Source organism: Vulpes vulpes, chromosome 10 (genome assembly GCF_048418805.1).
Source record: "Vulpes vulpes isolate BD-2025 chromosome 10, VulVul3, whole genome shotgun sequence".
NCBI lineage: Eukaryota > Metazoa > Chordata > Mammalia > Carnivora > Canidae > Vulpes > Vulpes vulpes.
The window spans coordinates 35,972,445-35,995,037 of record NC_132789.1 but is presented as its reverse complement, the minus strand read 5'-3'; the positions used below and the strand labels follow the sequence as shown (position 1 = coordinate 35,995,037).

The following is a 22,593-nucleotide window of genomic DNA, read 5'->3' as shown; positions in this document are numbered from 1 at the left end:
GGAGCAGTCAGGCTGGCCACGGGGTGGCCCTGGGCCTCATCTGCTGAGCTCTCACAAGCTGCTTATCCATCACAATCATACGGGGCTTGTTAACATGAGCTCTTGATTTTTCTCCTGAAAGTAAAATGCTAGGGTTCTTTTGAAAATACGTTTTTAAAGTAGGAACTTAAAGCGTCTGACTCTTGATCTCGGCTCAGGGTCATGAGGTCAAGGCCTGCGTTGGGGTCCATGCCCAGCGTGGACCCTGCTCAAAATACATAAATAAGCAAAACTAAAGGAGGAACAGCCTGAATTGAAAGTAAATAATTTAAAGTTTTAGCTTAGCAGAGAAAAGGATTTTAAAATTGTATGAGAAGTCAGTTGGGAATCTTGTGGATTTGGGCCTATGGTAAGGGAGTACTGACCTCGCAGAAGGTGGAAAGAATATAAAGGCTGTGGGTGGGGTGTTGCAATTAGAAAAAAGTAAATGCTATGTTTAGAAAAGACTTAATGACAGAGTTTGAAAGGGCTAAAAAACTATAATTAGAAAATACAAGGCTTTAGTAGCTATAGTTAATTAGGGCCAGCCCAGATCCCAGGCGGGTTATTCAGTCAACACTTGTTGAGTAAATGGAGTACATGGATACCTACGCAGGGCTTCGGAACAAAAAACCAAAAAGATTTTAGAGACCTTAAGGAAAACAAAGTAGAGATCGACAGGACGAGGAGCGGAGCAGCAAAGAGTAAAGTCAGGTTTTGAACAGTAGGAAACACTTGGAAGTAAAAATCATCAGCAGTATCTTGGGTTGCTGATTTTGCTAGAAATCAGGAAGGCATGACTTATCCATAAATAAATGATGACTGGGGAGGGAGTCGATGAATGAGCTTAGGGGGATAACAGCTCAGACTTTAGCGTAGGTGATTTAGGTCTCTAACTAAAGTCTGCAAGTGATTTCAAAGCATAAGCCCAGCATACATTAAAAAGGAAAAAAGTGGGGTCCCTGGGTGGCTCAGGGGTTGAGCGTCTGCCCTCAGCCCAGGGCATCACCCTGGGGTACTGGGATCGAGTCCCACATCAGGTTTCCCGCAGGGAGCCTGCTTCTCCCTCTGCCTGGGTCTCTGCCTCTCTCTCTATGTCTCTCATGAATAAATACATAAAATCTTAAAATAAGGAAAAGAAGAAAAAAAGTAATTATAATATTACTAGGCTGGTAAGTGTAATATTACATCTATTACTATAAATGCTTGGGGGATAAACATCAAAATTTTTCATAACAAAATACGAAAGGCATATATGGTCACTAGATAATTAAAGCAAATCTTAACCTGGCATAGAAACGATCACCTTTACTGACGTAGGATTTGATTCAGTACATTTATGCAAAGCTTTATAACAGGTCAGAGCTATAGAGTTTTATTGCCAAAAGTTAATATGTGGTGCAAGACGGATTGAGCTTGCCATGGTTATGTTGCAGTCCTGTTTTCCCGGTACCAGTTATAGCAAAATCAACTTCCAGAGTAAATCTGAAATGCAGAGAGAGCGGCTGATAAGGCTTTAATGGCAGTCACACCAGCCAACTGATGGAAATCACCATGTTATCAGAGGAAAGTTAGGTTCAAGTTTTGAGACAGTGGCTCTCTTGCAGAGAAAAAAACATTCCATCTTGTGTACCAAATTATTCTAAGCTGAAAAAATTATTTCGTGATCGAAAAGGCAGAAAAGAGGGGGATCCCCGGGTGGCTCAGCAGTTTAGCGCTGCCTTCAGCCCAGGGGGTGACCCCGGGGTCCCAGCATCGAGTCCCACGTCGGGCTTCCTGCATGGAGCCTGCTTCTCCCTCTGCCTGTGTCTCTGCCTCTCTATCTGTCTCATGAATAAATAAATAGAATCTTAAAAAAAAAAGAAAAGGCAGAAAAGAGGAATAAGAAGACTGAATCCATCCAAATCCAGTGTTATGGTGAATTGACCTTCCTGGAAAATGTTATTTGTTATTTCTTGAAGGCAAAGGGTGCTACGTGCCAGTGAGCGTCTGAGAGGGTGGGTGTCCTGTGCCGGGGTGGGCCCGGCAGGGAGGGCCCGGCAGCTCTGGGGACTCTGCGAGCAGGGGGCGGCGGGCACACCTCGGATCCCGGGCAGACCCCGGAGGAAGGAGGCACGGACAGACGCCAGCAGCCCCCCGCACAGTCACCCCAGGCCAGGACGCGGGCTCCCGCAGTCCCGGGAGCCAGGGGAGCTGGGCCAGCTGCGGACCCAGGGGTACCCGGCGGACATGCAGAGTCCGAGAGAAGGGGCCTTTCAGGCCAGGATGCACTTGAACTGGACCAGTGCTACGGATGGGGCGGGCGGGGCACACCTCCCCGGGGGCCCACGCGGCCAGAGCCCACAGGACCAGCCAGCGCCCCCGCCCCCCCCCCCCCCCGCCCGAGCGTTCTGTAGGGGAAAGGATGCAATTAAGTATTTCTTTGGTAACTGTGAACTGGATTTTGCTTTGAAAATATGTGTTAATTTAGGTAACTTGCTACTTAAAGCACTAAGTCTAATAGCTGAAAAGTAAATGTAAATGATAATGACAAAATTAACTTACAGGTGCATAGTGGCGATTTTGTGTCCTGGTTTAAAAATCCAGATATCAGAATATAACTCGGATTAAAAAACCAAGTTCGTGGACTAATTAGGGATCACTTATGTGACTTCTGAGAAATGGAAACATCTTTGTTCGAGTGTGAAATTACTTTAAGGATGAGTGTTTATCCATGAGAAATTTTTAATTGATGTATTAATCATATTTTCAAAAAATATAAATAAATAAATAAATATTTCTGACTGTATTAATCATATTTTCAAAAAATAAAAATAAAAAAATAAATATTTCTGGCTGGAGAGCTGATTCAAGTTTTTAAAGCACTTCTTTTTTTTAAGTGCTCCCTTTCTAAGAATGGCACAAGTACAGAAGGTGAAGGTATGACACGAAATGTTAATGACACTCAGGGATCCAGAAGAGGCAGAGGTTTTTGTTTCCAGCCCTAACGGTCTAGCTCACATACATTTCCTGCCATGAAAACAGATAAAACGTGCAAGTTATAATAGGAAATCATCTAATTAGAAACATCAAAAGCTGACAAGATTAAAAAAAAAAAAAAAAAGAAGCTACCAGGTTAAAAATCTGTGAGGAAGTAGGAACCTAAGAGACCAGCCAGCAGGGAGGCGCTTTGTGAGTGTGAGCTGATGCCACAGCCTCACGGGGGAGCGGGATCAGAGCTGGAGCCTACAACGGGCTCCAGTGGGAAGAATAAAAAAAGCCCTTGTCAAGTGAAGCTGAGGCGTCTCGGAGTCACAGCCCACACGCAGGGTGCAGCCACCCACCTCCCGCCCGGCAGGCCGCAGGGACAGTGGGCCTTGGCGTTGAAAGTATTCATACAGGGGAGGCGGGTGGGTGTGGGAACTTGTATTCAAAGGCTGGCCCTTGTGTGCGAAATTCCAACTCAAAGTCCCATCACCTGGGTGGTCCGAGACTCTATAAAGGGGCAGGTTTAGGTCAAAGTGGTCCCAGACTGGTGGTGCCGCCAGACTCCCGGCAGAAACAAAAGCAAATTCAAATTCTACCCCTAAAAAAGGCCATTTGTCCTCAGCCTCAAAGCACCCCTCCGAGTCATTTTTCAGTGGTAATGACAAACGTCCAGGCAAAAATAAGCAAGCACACGAGAAGGGGAAAATCTAAGAAAAATCTAGATCCTACAAGAGCAGATTCGTCCTTTAGTGAATTTTGTAGCTGTTTGTGCAACTACTTCTACTCGAGCACCAGGTGTGTGCACCAGGTCCTTTGTAGGGTGCTGGGCACGGGTGTCACCCCGGCTCCCGCAGGAACAAGTCACCCGGCGGGTGAAAGGTTAGTTGCAATGACATTATATTCATGTTCATTTACCTTCGGTCTCAGTGTTTTCCTAGACTTCCCAGCACAAAGAAGAAGGAGCGCCCGTGACTATTAACGGATAGATTCTGAACATAATCTCTTGCAGGACTGAGATGGACATCCCTGGTCCCTCCCCGGGCCCCCAGCCCCTGGAGGTGGGGCCTGATGATCCCCTGAGCAAACCACAGGGCTGCGTGCAGGACCAGAAAGAGGGTGAAAGCCAAAGATGACTACCTTTCACTGTGGGCGACCACACAGATGATTCTGGGACAAGAGTATGAACTGGACAACGCTGATGTTAAGGAAGCTCTGGCAAAAGTCGAGGGCACGGGAAGTGAAGAGAAGCCGGGCCCGTACTGACATACGCAGAAGCCTTTCTTTCCTGGCCAAGCTCGTTGGCGAGACCTTGCGGATACCTGGGTTCCTCTGGTGTGTCCACACTCACGGCCCGCCTGGGTCTTCTACCCACTTTTCACAATGAGGGCTCATGTCATCCCTTCTATTCTCCTGTATCCGTTTGCTCTTATTAAATATTCTCGTGGTTCTTATTTACTTAACTTTCGGAACAGTATGGCCTGGGCTTTCTGTTCCTTGTTTGCCAAACCGTGGTAGCGTGCTGCAGTAAGAACACCCACCGCACCCACGCGCAGGCCGCTCACTCAGGGCCTGGGACCATGCAAGACACTTTTTAGGAGTTATTTACTGCTCACCGCCCAGGAAGGGGCAAGTCGGCATCACCTCTGCTTTATGGGTGGCTGCTGCGCACCACGGAGCTCACATCCTGCAGCAGACGGAGCGGGGGCGAGAGCATGAGCTTTGAAGCTGGACAGACCTGGACTCAAACCCTGACCTGCTCCCAGGATCCCCCTCCCCTCGGGACGAGGCTCAGCTTGCCCGGGCACAGGCCACCGTGTGGATGGCACGGAACACACCGGGGCCCTCAAAGTGCCGGTTTCGCCTTCCTTCCAACAGTTACTCATCTGAAAGTTCACGTCTTGCCCGAGGGAGCATCTTCAGAGAGTTTTCAAAGCGGCTACTACTGGATAAATAACGTGGTATTGTACACACTCTATAAAATAATGAAAGGTAAATAATCTCTTCTATTTACAGACTGCTTTACAGCTCCCACAGCCCTACACTCCTTCCCAACCACTGGCTTGCTTGATCCTTTGGAAAATATTTTACTATCTCAGTTGTGTTGTTGTTTTTTGTTTTTTTTGTTGTTGTTGTTGTTTTTGTTGCTTTTGTTTTTGTTTTTTGTTTTTGTTTTAGTTGATTGGTTGTCTGTCTCTAGGACATACTAACATTGTCTGAACATGATAATATTGCCTTGAAAAATGCTAATCCAGGAAATGATGCAAGAAAAAAAAAGAATCAAGCCTTTGCTTTTCCCTCCAGTCCTCTGGAGGCAGACTGCCTCCTTCCTTGTCCTGGGTATGTGTGCGTGTAGGCGGGATGTTGGTGGCCAGAGTTGGAGGTGCGGCAGTGGAGGGAGGGAGGGATGTAACCCATAGCTAGCTGTCTTTGCTTTTCATGGTCAGGATGCCTAGCACAGAAGGAATGTGCTACTTTCTCTTATTAAAGGACGTTCCATTTTCTTCTCAAGCTCGTGAGAAAAATCAACCTATAGTCTCTCTCATCCAGAGAGTGTGGAAAAAAAAAAAGTCCTGGGAAAGATGTATTCATCCCACACAGTAGGGGCACAACCAATCTTTGAAACCACTGCAGTGACCGTGGTGTACATGGACCATACTCTGGGGACGATGCAGAAAATCATGTGATGATCCCTGTGAGTCTCTCAAAAAGGCAGCCCAGCCTCACTTCTAGGATAGCTTCTGGGATCAGCAAGACCCACTTCTCAAATAAGGATTATTTCAGAGGAAGCACGTGGGGACGTATTTTGTTTGAGACCCTAACTTTTCAGAATATATTTTGAGTCAATATTTAAAGCTTGGGAAGTGTCACAGGTTTTTTAAAGTTGGCTTGCTTTGCCCAGTTGCTGGAGCTTGTTGCTGGTGCCTGGATTATAATCGTGTTGGCTAAACAAAAGTTCTGGAATCCTGCTAGCTTTTTCAACTGTTAATTTAATCCTACACAAAACACACACACGCCCCAAACCAAAAAAAAAACCAGAAGGTTCAAGACACGTAGATAGAAAAAGCAAAAAGAAAGAAAGAAAGAAAGAAAGAAAGAAAGAAAGAAAGAAAAAGAAAAAGCAGCAAAGCCTCTGGCCCTCGAATGTCTCCCTCTGTCCGACTGCACAGTGTCGGGGATCGGCGTGTGGTCGCTGCTCCTGGACCCTCCCCACTTCAGGAGCTCTTGCTGACCGGGGGCACGGAGGGAAAGACCACCTGCCCCTTCGCTACTAATGCTTGACAAAGCTCAGAACTGGGAAGAAGTCCTGAAGCAGGCAGGGCAGGATTGCAGCCCCACTGCTATGCGCAGCTGCCCAGGGCCGCAGCGTGTCCTCCCTGAGAGGACACCACTTAGGGGCGCCTGGTGGCTCAGCCGGGGATGTGGCCGCCTTGGGCTCCGGTCAGGATCCCATCCCGCACGGGCTCCCCGCTCAGTGGGAAGCCTGCTTCTCCCTCACCCCCTACTTGTGCTTTCTCTCTTTGTCAAATAAATAAAATCTTAAAAAGGAAAAGAAGATTTTACAGAAATTAATCAAATTAAATAGGCACTTCACACAAGTGATTTTCACTTAACAACATTTTTAAAGATACTACGATACCGAGTGTCTCCACTTGAACATCCCTCCTATATGTGGTAGCCGGACCCCAATCCCTCTCCCTCCTGGGGTTGATGCCACCTTTGTCCTGGACCTTCCTGGGGGTCCTGTGGTCCCCTGAAGCCATGGAGTCCCCACTCCACTGCCTTCCCCTTGCTTCTCAAGCCTCCACTGCAGCCCCAGCCCAGCCCTCCTCAGGCTTCTCCCCCCGATTCTTGGTTTGTCACCTCTCCTCCCAGCCGGCCTGGAACACACCTCAAAGACAGTCCAGTGGGGACCGTTATAAGATAATAGTAATGGCATGTATTGAGCACCTACTATGTGCCAAGTGCACATCTAAGTATATGATAGGGGGTAACCTGTTCAGTAAGGGCCACAAGCAGCCTGGGGCTGGCAGTGCCGCTGCCGCTGGGGTCTGAGCAGGGCTTGTGGGCACCTGCTGGGGACCCAGGGCCAGCTGCTCCCGGCTGCGGTCGGTGGCCACGGCTGACATGTCCAGGAGCAGGATCTCCAGGGGCCTCTCCTGGTCGGTGGAGCAACCGGCCCATGTCCGCTCAGGTCTCGACCTCGGGGTCGGGCCTTGAGCCCCTCCTCGGGCTCCACGCTCGGGGTGGAGGCTACTTTATTATTTTTTAAAACATTTTGTTTATTTATTCTTAGTGACACAGACAGAGAGAGGGGCGGAGACCCAGGCAGCCGGAGAAGCAGCCTCCCGCGGGGACCCGACTCGGGACTCGATCCCGGCACCCGGGGTCACGCCCTGGGCCCAGCGCAGGAGGCGACGCCGCCCTGCGCCCCACCCTGGAGGCCACTTTAAAAAGAAAAGGAGCCCCCGCTGCTAAGGGAGCAGGGCCGAGCCCCCTTCCCGCCGGCTCACTCCCACCGCCCCGAGGTGCCGCCCGCGGGGTCCCGAGGCCGGGGAGGGCGGGAGGGGGGAGGAGGGACCGCAGCGCGGGGAGCGCCGCGCCCGGGCGCCCGGACCACCCCGCTCGGAGCCCGAGCCCGCGGAGACCCCCGGGCAGGTGGGTCCGCGGCGCCCCGGGGTCGGGCCCTCGCCCGGGTGGGCCCCGCCCCTCCCCGCGCCTCCCCGCGCCTCCCCGCGCCTCCTCCTCCTGCGCCCCCTCCTCTCCAGGCTCCTCTCTGCGCCCCCTGTCCCCGCGCGTCCTCCCCTCCCCCCTCCCCCCTCCTCCCCCCTCCCCCCGCCCCGACAGCGCGGCCCGGCCCGCCGCCCGCCTACCGTGCTGCGCTGCTCGGCTGCGGACATGCTGGCGGCGGCTGCGGCGGGCCGGGCGGGAGCTGCTATAAGAGGCCGCGGACACGTCGCACTTCCCGTGACCGGCCCCTCGGCCCACCCTCCCGCCCCGCCCGCCCCGCCCGGGACCCGCCGCCGCGCCCGCTCGACTTCGCCCCCCCGCCCCGCCCCCGCGCCTCCTCCAGGAAGGACTCCGGCCCGCCCCGCTGCAGAGCGCGCGGCCGGCGGGCAGGGGCCTCCGCGGGGGGGGGGGGGGGGGCTGCCCCGGGTCGCCGCAGGGGAGGGCACCCAGACCAGGCTCGCAGCCCAGGTGCCCCCAGGTGCCCCCGGGGCCCCCTGCGCCCGCCCCCAGGTGCCCCCAGGTGCCCGTAGGAGGCCCTCCGAGCGCTTGGCAGCCAAGGCGGCCCCTGGGGGAAGCAGCACAAAGAGGGCTCAGGCCCAAACCCCGGGGCAGGCCGAGGCCACACTCACCCCAAAGCCCGGGGGCAGCGGGGGGGGGGGGGCAAGGAGGAGGGCGCCCCGGGGAGCGGCAGGTGCTCAGGCCATCGCGCCTCGGCCCCCTGCACCTTAACCCTAGCGTCAGGCCACGCACGCACGGATCAATAGGACAGGACCCAGCACGGATCAATAGGACAGGACCTACTGGAAAAGAAGCGTGAAGATGCCCGAGGACGCGCAGCCCCTGCAGCGCACCTGCAGGGCCTCCCGGGGTGGGGGGTCCCCGACATGCGGCCTCCCTGGTCCTACCAGGAGTATGAACCTGAAGATCTGGCCACGGCTTCCTGCTCCGTGGGGACGTGCGGAGGAAAAACACCCGGGGCGGAAGCCTGAGAAGGTGGCCAAGCTTCTGCACGGGCCCCAAATGCCACTATATATGTATTTTCTTAGCATTTCGGGTCAGCTGCCACCACCCCCTTCAACAGTGAGCAGCTCGAGGGCAAACGCTGGATGTCCGTTTCTGCTCCGAACACAAACACCCTGCATTTGCGTGGTTTAAACAGGAACACCCGTTCTGGTTTCATTGGGAAAATCCTCTTGCGGCCATGCCAGCCACGTCTCAAACCCTGCCAGATGCAGGCAAAAAGGTACACGAAGTGTGGATGGAGCAACAGCGATTTGTGCACTTGCTGTCTCTTTTTCACGTGGCCTCTAAAATAGTTGTGTTTCTGACACACAAGGAAGTTGACGACAGGTCTCTAAGGGTCCCTTCCTGGAGAAGGAACAGATGAGTGTTTGGACCTGGGGGACGTCTCAAGATCCTTTGTTGCCTCCCTGTCCACCCAATTTCCCCCGAGAGGTAACGCTGAGCTGGTGCCCCGGTAGGAGATGGACCTGGACCTTGATGTCGTCACCGGCCAGAGGCAGAGGCCACCTCAAGGCCAGGTCACAGACTCCCGCAGCGCCCTGTGACCTGAACCTCTCGGACACAGGACTCAAGATGCCCAGGAAACTGTCAGCGGGACCGTTTCTCTTGTCTTAGATTTCACGAAGCGTCAATCAGCCCCCGGAACAGACACGCTTTCCTCTTCTTGGGAAGCAGTTCTTGCAAAAGAAGAGGCCTGGCCTCCCCGGGCCCACGTGCCTGAGGACCCGAGCACGTCACAGCTTCCCCGCAGTTCAGCGGGGCAATTCCCTGCAGAGCAAGCTAATGGTTCCTTTCTACTTTCACAATTGTTGTTGTTTTCCATCTAAGGGCAGTGGCTTGGGTTCTTTTTCACCGCACGACCCACCGTTGTGGTCCTAGAGGAGGACACTTCCTTGTGGGAGCAACTAGATGCTCCACTTTTGGAGCCTGCGGCCCCAGCCCGTCAGAGCTGAAAGGAGGCCCCGTCGGAGGAGGGAGGAAGGGTCCTAGTGTGTCCCTTCACGCGGCCCCATCTCCATAAATCTCTCAGCAGCCTCCCCCCGAGACCCCGCTACAGGGCACTGCGAGCTATGCTCTACAGTTTGTAATCTTTACACTAACTTGCATGAGGGTTTGTTTTTCTTCTTCTTCTTCCTATTTACTTTTCTTCCTTCCAGAACTGACTGGGCTTAATCATTAACTTTAATGAGCTGGTGGTGACTCCTTGGTCCTTTAATTGTCTAGAAAAGATGGAATCAGCTCCCACAAATAAACAAGGGAAATGCATATACGAAGCACACCCGTGTTGGTGAGATCTTTATGCCGGAGGCTCCCCAACACATTTTAGGGAGTTTCATCACATTTTAGGGGATCTGGCCTGGAGACCAGCGCCCCGAGGACTGTTCCCAAAGGACGCAGCTACACCGCCCCCTAGTGGCTATGATGAATTTTTTTTTTAAAGACCTTCTTGTTGACACCTCCTGAACCAAAAGTGCCTTCGGGAGTTCCCTTGAGTCAAGAAGCCCTTCGAGAAAGTCCTCTAAAGGATCCAAACACTCTTCCTACACACAGGTACTCCCAAGAGAAGCAAAATGTGGTCTCTGTCCCCGAGAAACTCGCAGTCCAGTGAGGGAGACAAACTGCCGCCCCCTGCATCCCGAGCATTTCAGTCCCCTGGGCCTGGGCGGGGGAGACTCTGATCTAGTCGTTAATCCTTGATGCACAGCTGAAGGGTTCTCCGGCGGCGGCGGGTAAGCGCGCGGAGGAGTTCCCAAAAGCGCTCTGGTTAGGCATCTTCAACCATTTCCAGATTGGGATTCTATGCAGGGCCTTTAAATCCCAGGGCCCTTAAGCAACGGGAGAGGAGACTCCTTCAAGATTCCTGCTGCCCACTCCATCCCCGTTCTGTTGCACCTAAGTCAACAGGACAACTCACAGATGCGTAGCTTTCCAAGGCATCCATTGTTCTCATTGAAAGCCCGACTCTTGTTTTTTTTTTTTTTTAGGGCACTCGTGTGCTATTCATTTAAGTCACGTGGACAGAAATTACTTAATTTCACTTACAGGTACAACTGGCAGAAATAGGTTTGGGGTCAAATACTACGGAGCTCAGTACACATCAGGGAGGGGGAACGCCGGAGGGTTGTGGGCATTTCAGCGCACCCTACAATAAGAGAATGTTCACCCGGCTATCGGTATCAGTCACCTTTTCTTTTTTCTTTTTTTTAAGATTTTTTTTTTAAATTTTACTTATTCACAAAAGACACACACAGAGGCAGGGACACAGGCAGAGGGAGAAGCAGGCTCCATGCAGGAGCTCGATGGGGGACTCGATCCCAGGACCCCGGGGTCATACCCTGAGCCGAAGGCAGATGCTCAACCGCTGAGCCACCAGGTGCCCTAGTCACTATCTTTTCTAGGAGAAATGGAGGGCATGGATTGAGCCAGCCACTGTGTACAAAGAAAGGACGTCGTGCGAGTGCAGAGGAGGGGCATCCAGCTCGACTCTGGGAGACAGGTGTCAAATTTTCTTGGGGAACAAACTACATGAACTTGAGACTTGAAAGATGGATAGGCCAACCCTCCCCTCTTCTCCCCAACATGCATGTGTGTGTGTAAATGTGAAAATGTAAAGGCACAGAGCTGCATGAAATCACACGGTATGTTGAGAGAATTGTAAGTATTGGGGCTCCTGGGTAGTTTAGGTGGTCAAGCGTGTGCCTTCGACTCAGGTCATGATCTCAGGGCCCTGGGATCGAGCCCCACGGCCGCTCCCTGCTCAGCGGGGGTCTGCTTCTCCCCCTCCCTCTGCTCCTCCCTGCTGTTCGTGCTTTCTCTCTCTCTCTCTCTCTCTCTCTCTCTAATAAATAAATAATATTTTAAAAAAAGAAAGAAAGAAAAAAGGAAATTGTAAGCATGTGTAGGGCCGGGGTGGGGAGATGAAAGCCCGGTGCAGAAGGCTGTCAGGGGGCCGCGTGGGGAGGGGCCCACGTCCTCTTGCTGGAGCTTGTCTGCGGCATTGGCCAAGTGGCCTTCCGTCCGCTCATCGCAGATGGGCAGTTCCTACAGGACACTTCCTGTGTCCAAGGATGACAGTCCCTGTCCTGAGGACCCGGGCTGCTGAGGGAGATGGATGCACGCACACAATTCCAAGGAAATGCGAAGTGCTGGAATAAAGGCGCATTCAAAGCAACAGGCAGAGAACCTCGGAGAAGGTGATGACTGCTGGACCGCAGACTCTTGTGGCCATGGCCATTTAAGGCGAGTTCCCAAGAGAAGAGAAAGCCAGATGGAAAGATGACCTGCCCCCAGACTGATGGCCCAGCTGCCCAGGCCGCGTGAAGCGTCCACCCGCAGGCCCGGCCTCCTCCCACGGCCCGCAGAGTGCAGCCCCCCAGGCGGGCCGGGCCGCTCCTGCACACGGGTGCTCTCCTGCCACTCGCCGGGTGGCATCCGGTCCAAAGGTTTGGTTGCTCATTGTATTGGGTTTAAAAGAGGCACGTTTATAAGTTACACACGCGTTATGCAAAATAGAGACATTTTGGGCACTTGGGGAAACTCACTCCAAACTTTAGCAAACCTCAGGAAAAACAAGTTAATTTGGTCACTGGCTGAGTTTTCAGCCTTCAATCATTTATTTTACAAGATGCTCAGGGAGATGGAAGATGATGTAATCCCTGTCACTTGGAGGCTCTAGAGTGTTAGGGTTTCCAACCAAACTGGAATTATTTAACTATTAACTATCTAAGTAACAAATTATGTCCCTAAACTTTATTAGAAAAACGTCCAACTAACCTGAGTGAAATTCTAAGACGTATTTTAAAGGAAAGAAGGGAGAAGGAAGAAAGAAAAGAATGTGGTGGTATAATAAATTAATATTATGATTATTAGAGAACATCAGAGATACCATAAATGGATGGTTAATTTGCAAATTGGAATATAGTATGTTGAGCATAATTTACTAGTGTTTTCTAAACCTTCTAGAAGGATTTTATAAATTTCACATCATGTAAAGATAAGCAGTAAAAAAATTAATATAATATCTCTCTCTCCATATCTTTTATTTTCAAAAAATTATTTAAAAGCTTATTTTTTTTATTTATCTCTACACCCAACATGGGGCTCAAACTCACGACCCAGAGATCAAGAGTCGCACGCTCTTCTGACTGAGTCAGCCAGCTGCCCCTCCACTCTTTTAGACAAAGGTATAAAAATCCTAACTCATAGACCTCAGGCTTCCTGACAGTATTTTAAGAGAGTTTTTATGGGTACTAATCATCTTCTGAAAAAGCAATAGCTCTCTATGTATATTGCTATTTTTCAAATGTCTCTAGATGCCGCTGTAAAGAATAAAATTCATATTCATTTCTTTATTTATTTTTAAGATTTTATTTATTTATTCATAAGACACAGAGAGAGAGGCAGAGACCCAGGCAGAGTGAGAAGCAGGCTCCATGCGGGGAGCCCGATGCGGGCCTCGATCCCAGGACCCTGGGGTCACAGCCTGGGCCAAAGGCAGGTGCTAAACCACTGAGCACCCCGGGGATCCCCCAAAATTCAGATTCATTTACAATGTCATCAAATTCATTTCCTGATCTTTATGTAATATTTTCAATCATCAGATACTAAAAATACAACTGCAGTCATAGGAAAAATCAGTCTGCTAGAGAAAAATGGGCAACAGTCCTGGTACAATAAAAATCGTAAATATTGGCCCAAATCATTATATGCACGGCTAGCACACACTTACGCTTGAACTTTGAAATCCCTTTCTGTTTTCATAACATGGTCTTTTCCTTATTATATCTCCTCCACCGCAAGCCCGCGCGCGCGCGCGCGCGCGCACACACACACACACACACACACACACACACACTTGTTTTTCTTTTGCTAACTCTTGGTTTAGAGAGACAATCGTGCTCTGGGCCCGTTGGGGAGGACTTCTTTCAAAGCCCTAACACTTCGCAGACTTCCCTGCACCTCGTAACCATCTGGGGAACCACTGGACTAAGTAGATCAGAGTCGGGGGCCCAGGCATCTGTCGTTTCACACTTTTCTAAGACAATCCCGGGTTGTCAGAGGGGAGGCTGCGTCAAGGTCACCTATGCTGAGTTACAGATTGCTGCCCCCCCCACCCCCCCGCCAGTCCCCACGCCAGCCGTCAAGCTTAGGATGCAGAAATCCCACATCTAACAAGTTCCCAGGTGACGCTCATGCTGCAGGCCCAGGGACACGGTCCTGCAGATATTACCTCACATATACGACTCCCAGCTCGCCAGCACGTTTCAATTTGTTAGACGAAATGTAGAAAATAGGTGGAAAGAGGAGAAGTAGGTGTCCTGGGAACACAACCTGGGCTGACATTAAAAACCATCCCACTAACGAGAACACAGTGTCTCGCAGTGTGAACGGGAAGGCGATGGATGTTGCCAGGGGTCCCCACCCCAATTAGGACCCCCCTGGAAGCCTGAAAACTCCACCTTCAGCAGCCTGGGCTCCCGCGCTGCTTCTCAGAGCAGGGGGCTCGCACCACAATACGTCACCCCCCGGGGGGGTGTTTTGCAGCCTGTTTTGAAGCCACCAGTCCCCCAGGGAGCTTGCAAAAACCCACAGGCCCGGGTCCCCCCCTTGGAACTCCCCTGACAGGCCACCTAGTTCTGAGCCTCCTTGAGGGCTTTTAATCAGGCCCCGCCCCTTTTCCTCCAGATGCTTTGTTTATTCAGAGTCCTTTTCCTTCTCTTAGGGCTTTAAAATGAGGAAGAGAATCTAGTTTTGTTTTTCTGTTTTCCATTCTGAGCCCAGAAAGGGTCTTTTTTTTTTAAATTTTATTTATTTATTCATAAGAGACACAGAGAGAAAGGCAGGGACATAGGCAGAGGGAGAAGCAGGCTCCCCAGAGGGAGTCCGACGCGGGACTCGATCCCAGGACCACAGGATCACATCCTGAGCCAAAGGCAGCTGCTCAACCACCGAGCCCCCCAGGCGTCCTAGTATAATCCGGAAAGGGCCTTGATCGAATGGCAAGGGCCAGAATGGGGAAATATTAGGGGTAAAAATCAATAAATACCTAAAATATTGTCCCACCGTATCATTTTTCTTTTTCTGACATTATTCACTGAATAACTTACCTCTTCTTCTGTGGGAGGCTTCCGTGAGCAATTGGTGAGTGAGCTCCTCCTCCGACACCCCCAGGGAGGTCTTAGGAGAAGCAGCTCACTTACAAATTGTAACTTGGAACTTTTTCTGCCCTTTTGTTCTTCCAGACTAATGAATTATTTTATTAAGCTTCCTTTTCTGCCCCCTAAAATTATACAGGGTTTGTACTAAATTGTTAATGATGAGTTACACACTTAATTTGGGAAGAATTGATAGACCAGTCAAGTGTCTTCTGTAGCACAGGGTATCTCTGTTCTGGTTTCCTAAATCTCATGTGCACGTACTTACAAACCCATGGAATTATAAATGGAATTTCCCATCCTACCTACCCTCTTCCATCATTCTTGTTTTGAAGGAATGTTATGGGTTATTGTACTCACTTACTTCTTAAAACGTGGTTATTTACTTCATAAAACGACATTCCCCCCCCCACCTGCCCCGCAAAGTAATAGAGAGACGTTGAGAATCGGCGACGGGAAGAGTGGAATCGAGGGCCCCTCAGGAATCCTTGGCGGGGGGCTCAGGTGCTCCCAGGAGTGGTCGGCCCAGATGGGGCTCTTCGTGCAAATTGGTCTTTTGCTCCTGCCTCTGAGCTACAGGGCCAGGCCGGGGTGGCTTCAGGACAGACTTGTGTCCGAGACACAGCGAAAGGATCCTAGACTTGGGGGTGGAAGGCCTGGATTCCTATCTTTTTGTTGGTCTAGCCATTCCCTTCTGCGAGGCAGGCCTGGGCCCCGGGCTGGGCAGTCCCAGAACAGCCCTGGGACCCAACGAGTTCCGTGCCAGGATTCTCCTGTTGGAGCTTTTACTCTTGGAAGGAGACCTTCCCCTTTTCAGCTAGGAAGGGTCAGTATGGTATATATATATATATACACACACACACACATATATATATACCATATATAAGAATGCTAGTGGCCGCACCTACCCTCACGTGGAGGACTCTCAGATGGTCATAAAAAGCTGGGGAGAAGGGGCCCCTGTGGGGCTCAGCGGCTGAGCATCTGCCTTGGGCTCAGGCCATGACCCCGGGGTCCTGGGATCGAGTCCTGCGTTGGGCTCCCCGCAGGGAGCCTGCTTTTCCCTCTGCCTGTGTCTCTGCCTCTCTCTCTCTCTCTCTCTCTGTCTGTCATGAATAAATAAATAAAATCTTTAAATAAATAAATAAATAAATAAATAAATAAATAAATAAATCAAACCACCTCGTGGACCGCTTGAGCGCTGCACGCAGGGACAGGAAATTCCCAGCGTGGTAACACACGAGGCTCAATAAGTGTACCGAACAATCGAGTCAAGCGGGATGACTTAGACTTGCCTTTACATTTATGACAGATCAGGGTTTCAAGATCGATGGAAACTTTTATTATGCTCTTCAGGCTTATTTCACAGTTTTAAGAGTATAAGATAGAAAATACTGGAATCTCATCCAAAATTTGGAGCTCGGGATCCCTGGGTGGCGCAGTGGTTTGGCGCCTGCCTTTGGCCCAGGGCGCGATCCTGGAGACCCGGGATCGAATCCCACATCAGGCTCCCGGTGCATGGAGCCTGCTTCTCCCTCCGCCTGTGTCTCTGCCTCTCTCTCTCTCTGTGACTATCATAAATAAATAAAAAAAAATTAAAAAAAAAATTTGGAGCTCCTCTGAAGTATGAAAAATTGGTGGCATTTTCCGGTTATCATGCAAGTAACTATAGCCAACTGTAGCCTATATGACTTAGTGCAGTTTATATGAAACAAGTTTATTATAAAATATTAAATCTGTGCTTCCTCTGAGGTCTGTGGTTTTAATGACGTTCTGTGTGAAATGTTTCTGCGTGTTCTAACTTTGCTTTAATTCTCTGCTCGTTTCATTTTATTACATTATTTTATTACAAATGACATCTGTTTCTTCTGCTCATGCTCCATGTGACACTGCAATAATTTGGATCCAATTATTTAATTAGGTTGTCAACTAGCTCACTAGTGATGACTTCTATAGAGTTAACTTATTCTGCAAAAATAATGAGAATATGTCTCTGACATGCATCAGAGATTTTGCCTTTTTAGCTTAAAAAAAAAAAAAAAAAGAAACACACTTCCTTTGTCAGCCAGGAAACCCTGGACACAGAGCTCTTGTTTCTGCATAATATCCAAAATTTATTCCTTTGGAACAAGAGTCCGTGTTAATGGCTAAAATAATTCTGATTTCTAGACACAACCAGGAAAAAAAAAGAAAGTTCTGGCAAACAGGGAAATCATGTCCATTTCATCTGCAACCATGATCTCTAAGGTTAATGTAGGACTGACGTTGGATAAGCTCTACTTTGAGAAACGTATGTTCAATGTCCCCTCTCAGCTCCAAGCTCTGGCGCTGTGCTTTAGGACCGTCAGGGAGCTGGGCTGTGGGAGTCACGGATTGGCTCTCCCATCCTGCCTGAGGTCAATGGTGGAGCAAGGGGCTCCAAGTATGACCGCAACTGAGGAATTCTTGGCTTCCGTAGGCAAAGGCATGGAATAATTTCAAAATAACATCTCGTTTGCCTTCCCACCCAAAGAAACCTCAGAGAGTTTCTAATTAACTAATGGACTATATACCACATTTTACTTATTCTTCAGTTGTTTGGGACTTTAAATGGTTTTCAATAGACACAAGGTCATATTTTATGTCAAGTTTCCCTGGCTAGGTCTCCGGTCACCAGCCTCCAGGAGAAAATCTATTTCGTGAATAAAACACCTGAAATTTGGCACATATGCAATTTTAAAGTGGACGATAGTATCTTTATACAATGCATAAACTCAGAAATCACTCTTTTCTTCAGCTGAATGCTGAGGTTTGAGAAGTGGATTAGTTAGAAAAGGAGAAATAGCTAAGGGGCACCTGGGTGGCTCCGTTGGTGAAGCATCTACCGTCAGCTCAGGTCATGACCTCAGGGTCCTGGGATGGAGCCCCACATGGGGCTCCCTGCTATTGGGGAGTCTGCTTCTCCCTCTGCCTCTCCCTGCTTGTACACTGTCTCTCTCAAATAAATAAATAAAATCTTAAAAAAAAAAAAAAGATAGCTCTGAGCTGCAACAAGTTTAAGAAACTTTTTGCGCATTTTGAAGAATTCCCAAGTCAGTGGGTCTTTATTCTAATTCTATGGTTCTCCTTTTTTTTTTAATCAAAAGTGTATCATGTGATAAGCAGACACACAAAGAGATACTTAGCAGCACTCATCGTCATGCAAATGCAAATCAAAATCACCATGAGATACCACCTCACACCTGTCATAATGGCTAGAATCAAAAGACAAGAAATAAAAGGTGTTGGTGAGAATGAGGAGAAAGAACCTCGTGCACTGTTGGTGGGAATGCAAGCTGGTGCAGCCGCTGTGGAGAACAGTATGGAAGTTCTTCAAAAAATTAAAAACAGAACAATAGAAATACTGTATGATCTGGTAATTCCACTACTGGACATTTACCCCAAGAAAACTAAAACACTGATTCAAAAAGCTAAAAGCCGGGAATCCTTGGGTGGCTCAGTGGTTTGGCGCCTGCCTTTGGCCCAGGGCGTGATCCTAGAGACCCAGGATAGAATCCCATGTCAGGCTCCCTGCATGGAGCCTGCTTCTCCCTCTGCCTGGGTCTCTGCCTCTCTCTCTCTCTCTCTGTCTCTCATGAATAAATAAATAAATAAATAAATAAATAAATAAATAAATAATCTTAAAAAAAAGCTAAAAGCCATGTTTATTGCAGCACTATTTACAGGATATGGAACCAACCTAGTGTCCATCCATAGATGAAAGGATAAAGAAGATGTGATATACCTATATCTATACCTGTATCTGTATCTATATCATGGAATTTACTCATCCTCAAAATAAAAAGAATAGAATCTTGCCATTTGTGACAACAGGGAGGGACCTAGAGGGTATAATGCTAAATGAGATAATTTGGACATAGACAAACACTGTATCATTTGACGTATATGTGGAATCTAAATAACAAACAAAAGACAGAGGCCCATGGATATACAGAACACACTGATGGCTGCCAGGAGGGAGGGATGGAGGGATGGACAAAATGGGTGCAGGGGAGTGGGAGGTAGAGACTTCTGGTTACGGGATATATAAGTCATGGGAATAGAAGGCACAGCACAGGGAATAGAGTCAACGAGTCAATGCTACTGTAACAGCATTGCACGGTGACGGATGAGAGCTACACTTGTTAGCATAAGGTAAAGTATAAAGTTGATGAATCAAAAATAAATAAATAAATAAATAAAGTTGATGAATCATGATGTCGTACACCTGAGACTAATGGAACATTGTTTGTCAACTATACTTCAATTTAAAGAAAAGCATAAAAAAAATAAAATAAAGAAAAGCATATCACGGGGATGGAGTGATGGGTAAAATAGGTAAAGAGAGTTAGGAGGTGAAAACTTCTAGTTATAAATAAGTCAAGGGGTGAAAACTGCAACATAGGGAACATAGTCAATAATGTTGTCATAACCTTGTATGGTGACGGATGGGTAACTATACTGAACCATGGTGTCAAGTCACAATGCCATACACCTGAAACTAATAAAATATTGTATATCAACTATACTTCAATTAAAAATTTTTTAGAAGGAGGGAAAGAAAGCATATTGCCAAACACAGTAAGATATCACTTCATATTAAGGTGACTATAATATAAAAGACAAACAATAACAAGTGTTGGCAAGGCAATGGGGTCATTGGAATCCTTACTTGTTGCTGGTGTGACTGTAGAAGGGATACAGCCACTTTGGAAAGTCTGGCGGTTATTACTACTCATAATAACAAAAAAAGGGGGGGATAAGCCAAATGTCCATCAGCGGATGAGTGGATATACAAAACATAGCACATTGCTATAATGGAATATTATTCGGCCATTGAAAATGAAGTATTGATATCTGTTACAAAGTGGGTGAAGCCTGAAAACATAATGCTCAGTGAAAGAAGAGAATTATAAAAGAGGACATATTGTATGATTCCATATGCATGAAATGTCCAGAAGAGACAAACCCCTAGGGACAGAAGGTACATTCATGGTTGCCGGAGGCTGGGGGATGAGAGGACTGGGAGTGACTGCCATGGGTGTGCGGTTTCCTTGTGGGCCAGTGAAAATGTCCTAAAGTTGCATAGTGGTGCCCCATGACTCTGTGATTATGCTAATGACATTTTTTTAAGGAACTCAGTTAGGTGTTGTTTTGTTTTTTCATTGAGACATAATTGACATATAACATTGTATTAGTGAGGTGTCAACATGATTTCATGTATGTATATATTACAAACAGATGTACTAATATTTCATTGTATGTTTGATGCTGTGTAAATTTTAACAAAATCGTCGTAAAAAAAGGTGGTTCTCCATATACTTGTCAGACCCAACAATCTCATTCTTAAAATTTTACCTAAGAGAAATTAAAAATTATACTCATGCAAAAACTTCTACGTGCATGTTTATAGCAACTTTATCCATAACAACCTGAAACTAAAAACAATTTAGATAACTTTCTAATGGTGAATGGATAAACTGGTGGGTAGACAGACCACATCTTACACCCATACAAGACAGTACCCAGCAGTAAAGAGGAAGAAACCGTTGATTCGTACAACATCCTAGAATCTCAGTGACTGGCTACTGTAAGGTGAACACAGGAAGAAGCAAACACAAAAGCTGTCCTCTGGTTAGTAAGGTTGTTTCCCACAGGGATATGGGTTAGCAATTCTGAAACTATTTTATATGTGTATGAGGTTTGAGCAAAAAGGTAAATATGTTAGAGGTAACGAGAGCTAGCCTTCTCAGTCACTATATATATGAAGAGAGGGGGAAGCTAGAATGAACTTGGTGGTGTTGGGTTGGAAACAGAGATACTGGTGTGAATTCATGGGTTTTTAATACACACACATATTGGTTTGATACTGAAATACGGATGTATATCGATAAGCATGCTTACGTTTCCTAGCTCTGTCCACTGAGAGATCTAAAAGCACTGACACTACAGCAGCAGTGAGCACACCTACTGCCCAGATCTTGGTTTCTAAATGTCATTCTCCAACAAACTGAAACTGCACCCCATGGAGAAGTGGTTGAGTCTGGGGCAGGAAGAGTACAAAACGAGGCTGGAGCAGCTCAGGGCACCAGAAAGCAAGGAAGTGCTAACAAACAAAAACAAAGCCAAAAAAAAAAAAAAGGAAAGAAAGAAAAAAAAGGAGAGCACATCAGAAGTCACAGAGCCCACCTGTGAGAATTCCCAGTGGCCAATGTTGTGATGCCAACATCACCCATCCATCCTGCATGTTACTGCCTCATGAGGTGCAAAGTGGGCTTTAACAAAATGAGATCCTGGTAAATCAAGTTTGAAATAATTTAAATGGCTTATTACACGTTCTTTATTCTTTTTTTAAAGATTTTATTCATTCATTCATGAGGGACCCAGAGAGAGAGGCAGAGACCCAGGCAGAGGGAGAAGCAGGCTCCCTGTACGGAGCCCGACATGGGACTCGATCCCAGGACCCCGGGGTCACGCCCTGAGCCGAAGGCAGACGCTCCACCACTGAGCGCCCCAGGAGTCCCATTACCTGTTCTTTCTGCCCATACTCACTACTTATTTCTCTGTTCATCTTGGTATGAGAAACTTTTGTCTCTATTAACATGAGGTTCACCAAGTTGGGCGTGTTTTTTGAGCAAAACTGGAAATAAAATGCTAACACATTGAACACTTGTATACTTGCATCAGAAAAAAGCACTTTAGAATAGGAGATGTGAAATTATTATATGCAAAATCCTAAAAAGCCATTCTAATGGGAAGCAATTATTCTAACTCATGTGTCATGTTACATGCCTGGTGATGTTGACTTAGGTTGCAGAGTCGCACCAGACAAACGTTCCAAAAACCGATGGAGATATGAAAGTCCCTCAAGATAATTCGTTGCGTTCTTTAGAAGTAGACTTAGAAAAAAAAATCATCTACAGGATGCTACAGACTCTTCCCTGCCTAAAAATACATATTCTCACACTTAGCCCCAGTTATCGATTCTTTTCCTTAATCTGCCGGGCCTCAGATCCCTTTCTCCACAGTAGAATTTGGTTGAGAAAGCATTAGCTTCCCCCATCCGTGGTCTAATGACTGAACCGGGTTCCTTTACATGTAGAGACTCTGGGGTGGCGCAGCTATTGAGGTTGAGCTGTTAAGAAGAATTTGTTTTAGGCTGATGCCTGGTTGGCTAAGTCATGACAGTGAAGTGAATGCTTGACACTATCCTAAGTCCTTTATTAACTTCCTTAACTTTCGCAACAAGGAGTGAGTAATAGTGCTTCGCTCCTTTTGCGGAAGCAGAAATGAGACATAAAGAGGTTAAGTATCAAAAAAAAAAAAAAAAAAAAAAGAGGTTAAGTATCTAAGTCAATGGCAGAGCCAGGATTCAAACCCAGAGTGTGGCTCACAGGCCATGCTTCTAACGACCACGCATGTAGCCCGCCCCGCTGGTGCATGACACAGTTCTTTAAAAACTTATAAAACAGAATAATGCGCGTTGTGCTTGGAGTTATGAGTAGAAAAGTCATCCTGCATAAGTGAAAAGAGAAACTTATGTGGTTTGAGAGACTATATCAATATTTTCTTGTTCATTGCTTTAAAAGAAATGGTTTTACGATTCTTTTCAAATAACCTCCAACAGCAAGAACTAACTCCCGGCTCCCAAGTTAGGCTTCGGGACGGAGGGAGGCCTTGCTAG

At 48.0% G+C, this 22,593-nt stretch overlaps 1 protein-coding gene across 2 annotated transcripts in view; it reads right to left on the bottom strand.

Moving 5' to 3' along the window:
• PAPSS2 (3'-phosphoadenosine 5'-phosphosulfate synthase 2) overlaps positions 1-8,010 on the bottom strand; it is a 48,924-nt gene extending 40,914 nt beyond the window's left edge. The window contains exon 1 of one of the 2 annotated variants that reach the window (XM_072723580.1): positions 7,857-8,010. In XM_072723580.1, coding sequence (XP_072579681.1) covers positions 7,857-7,883 — 27 coding nt within the window. In that variant the 5' untranslated portion in view covers positions 7,884-8,010. The remainder of the gene's footprint in view (positions 1-7,856) is intronic. The other variant, XM_072723579.1, reaches the window with a different exon arrangement.
• Between the last annotated feature and the right edge of the window lie 14,583 nt (positions 8,011-22,593).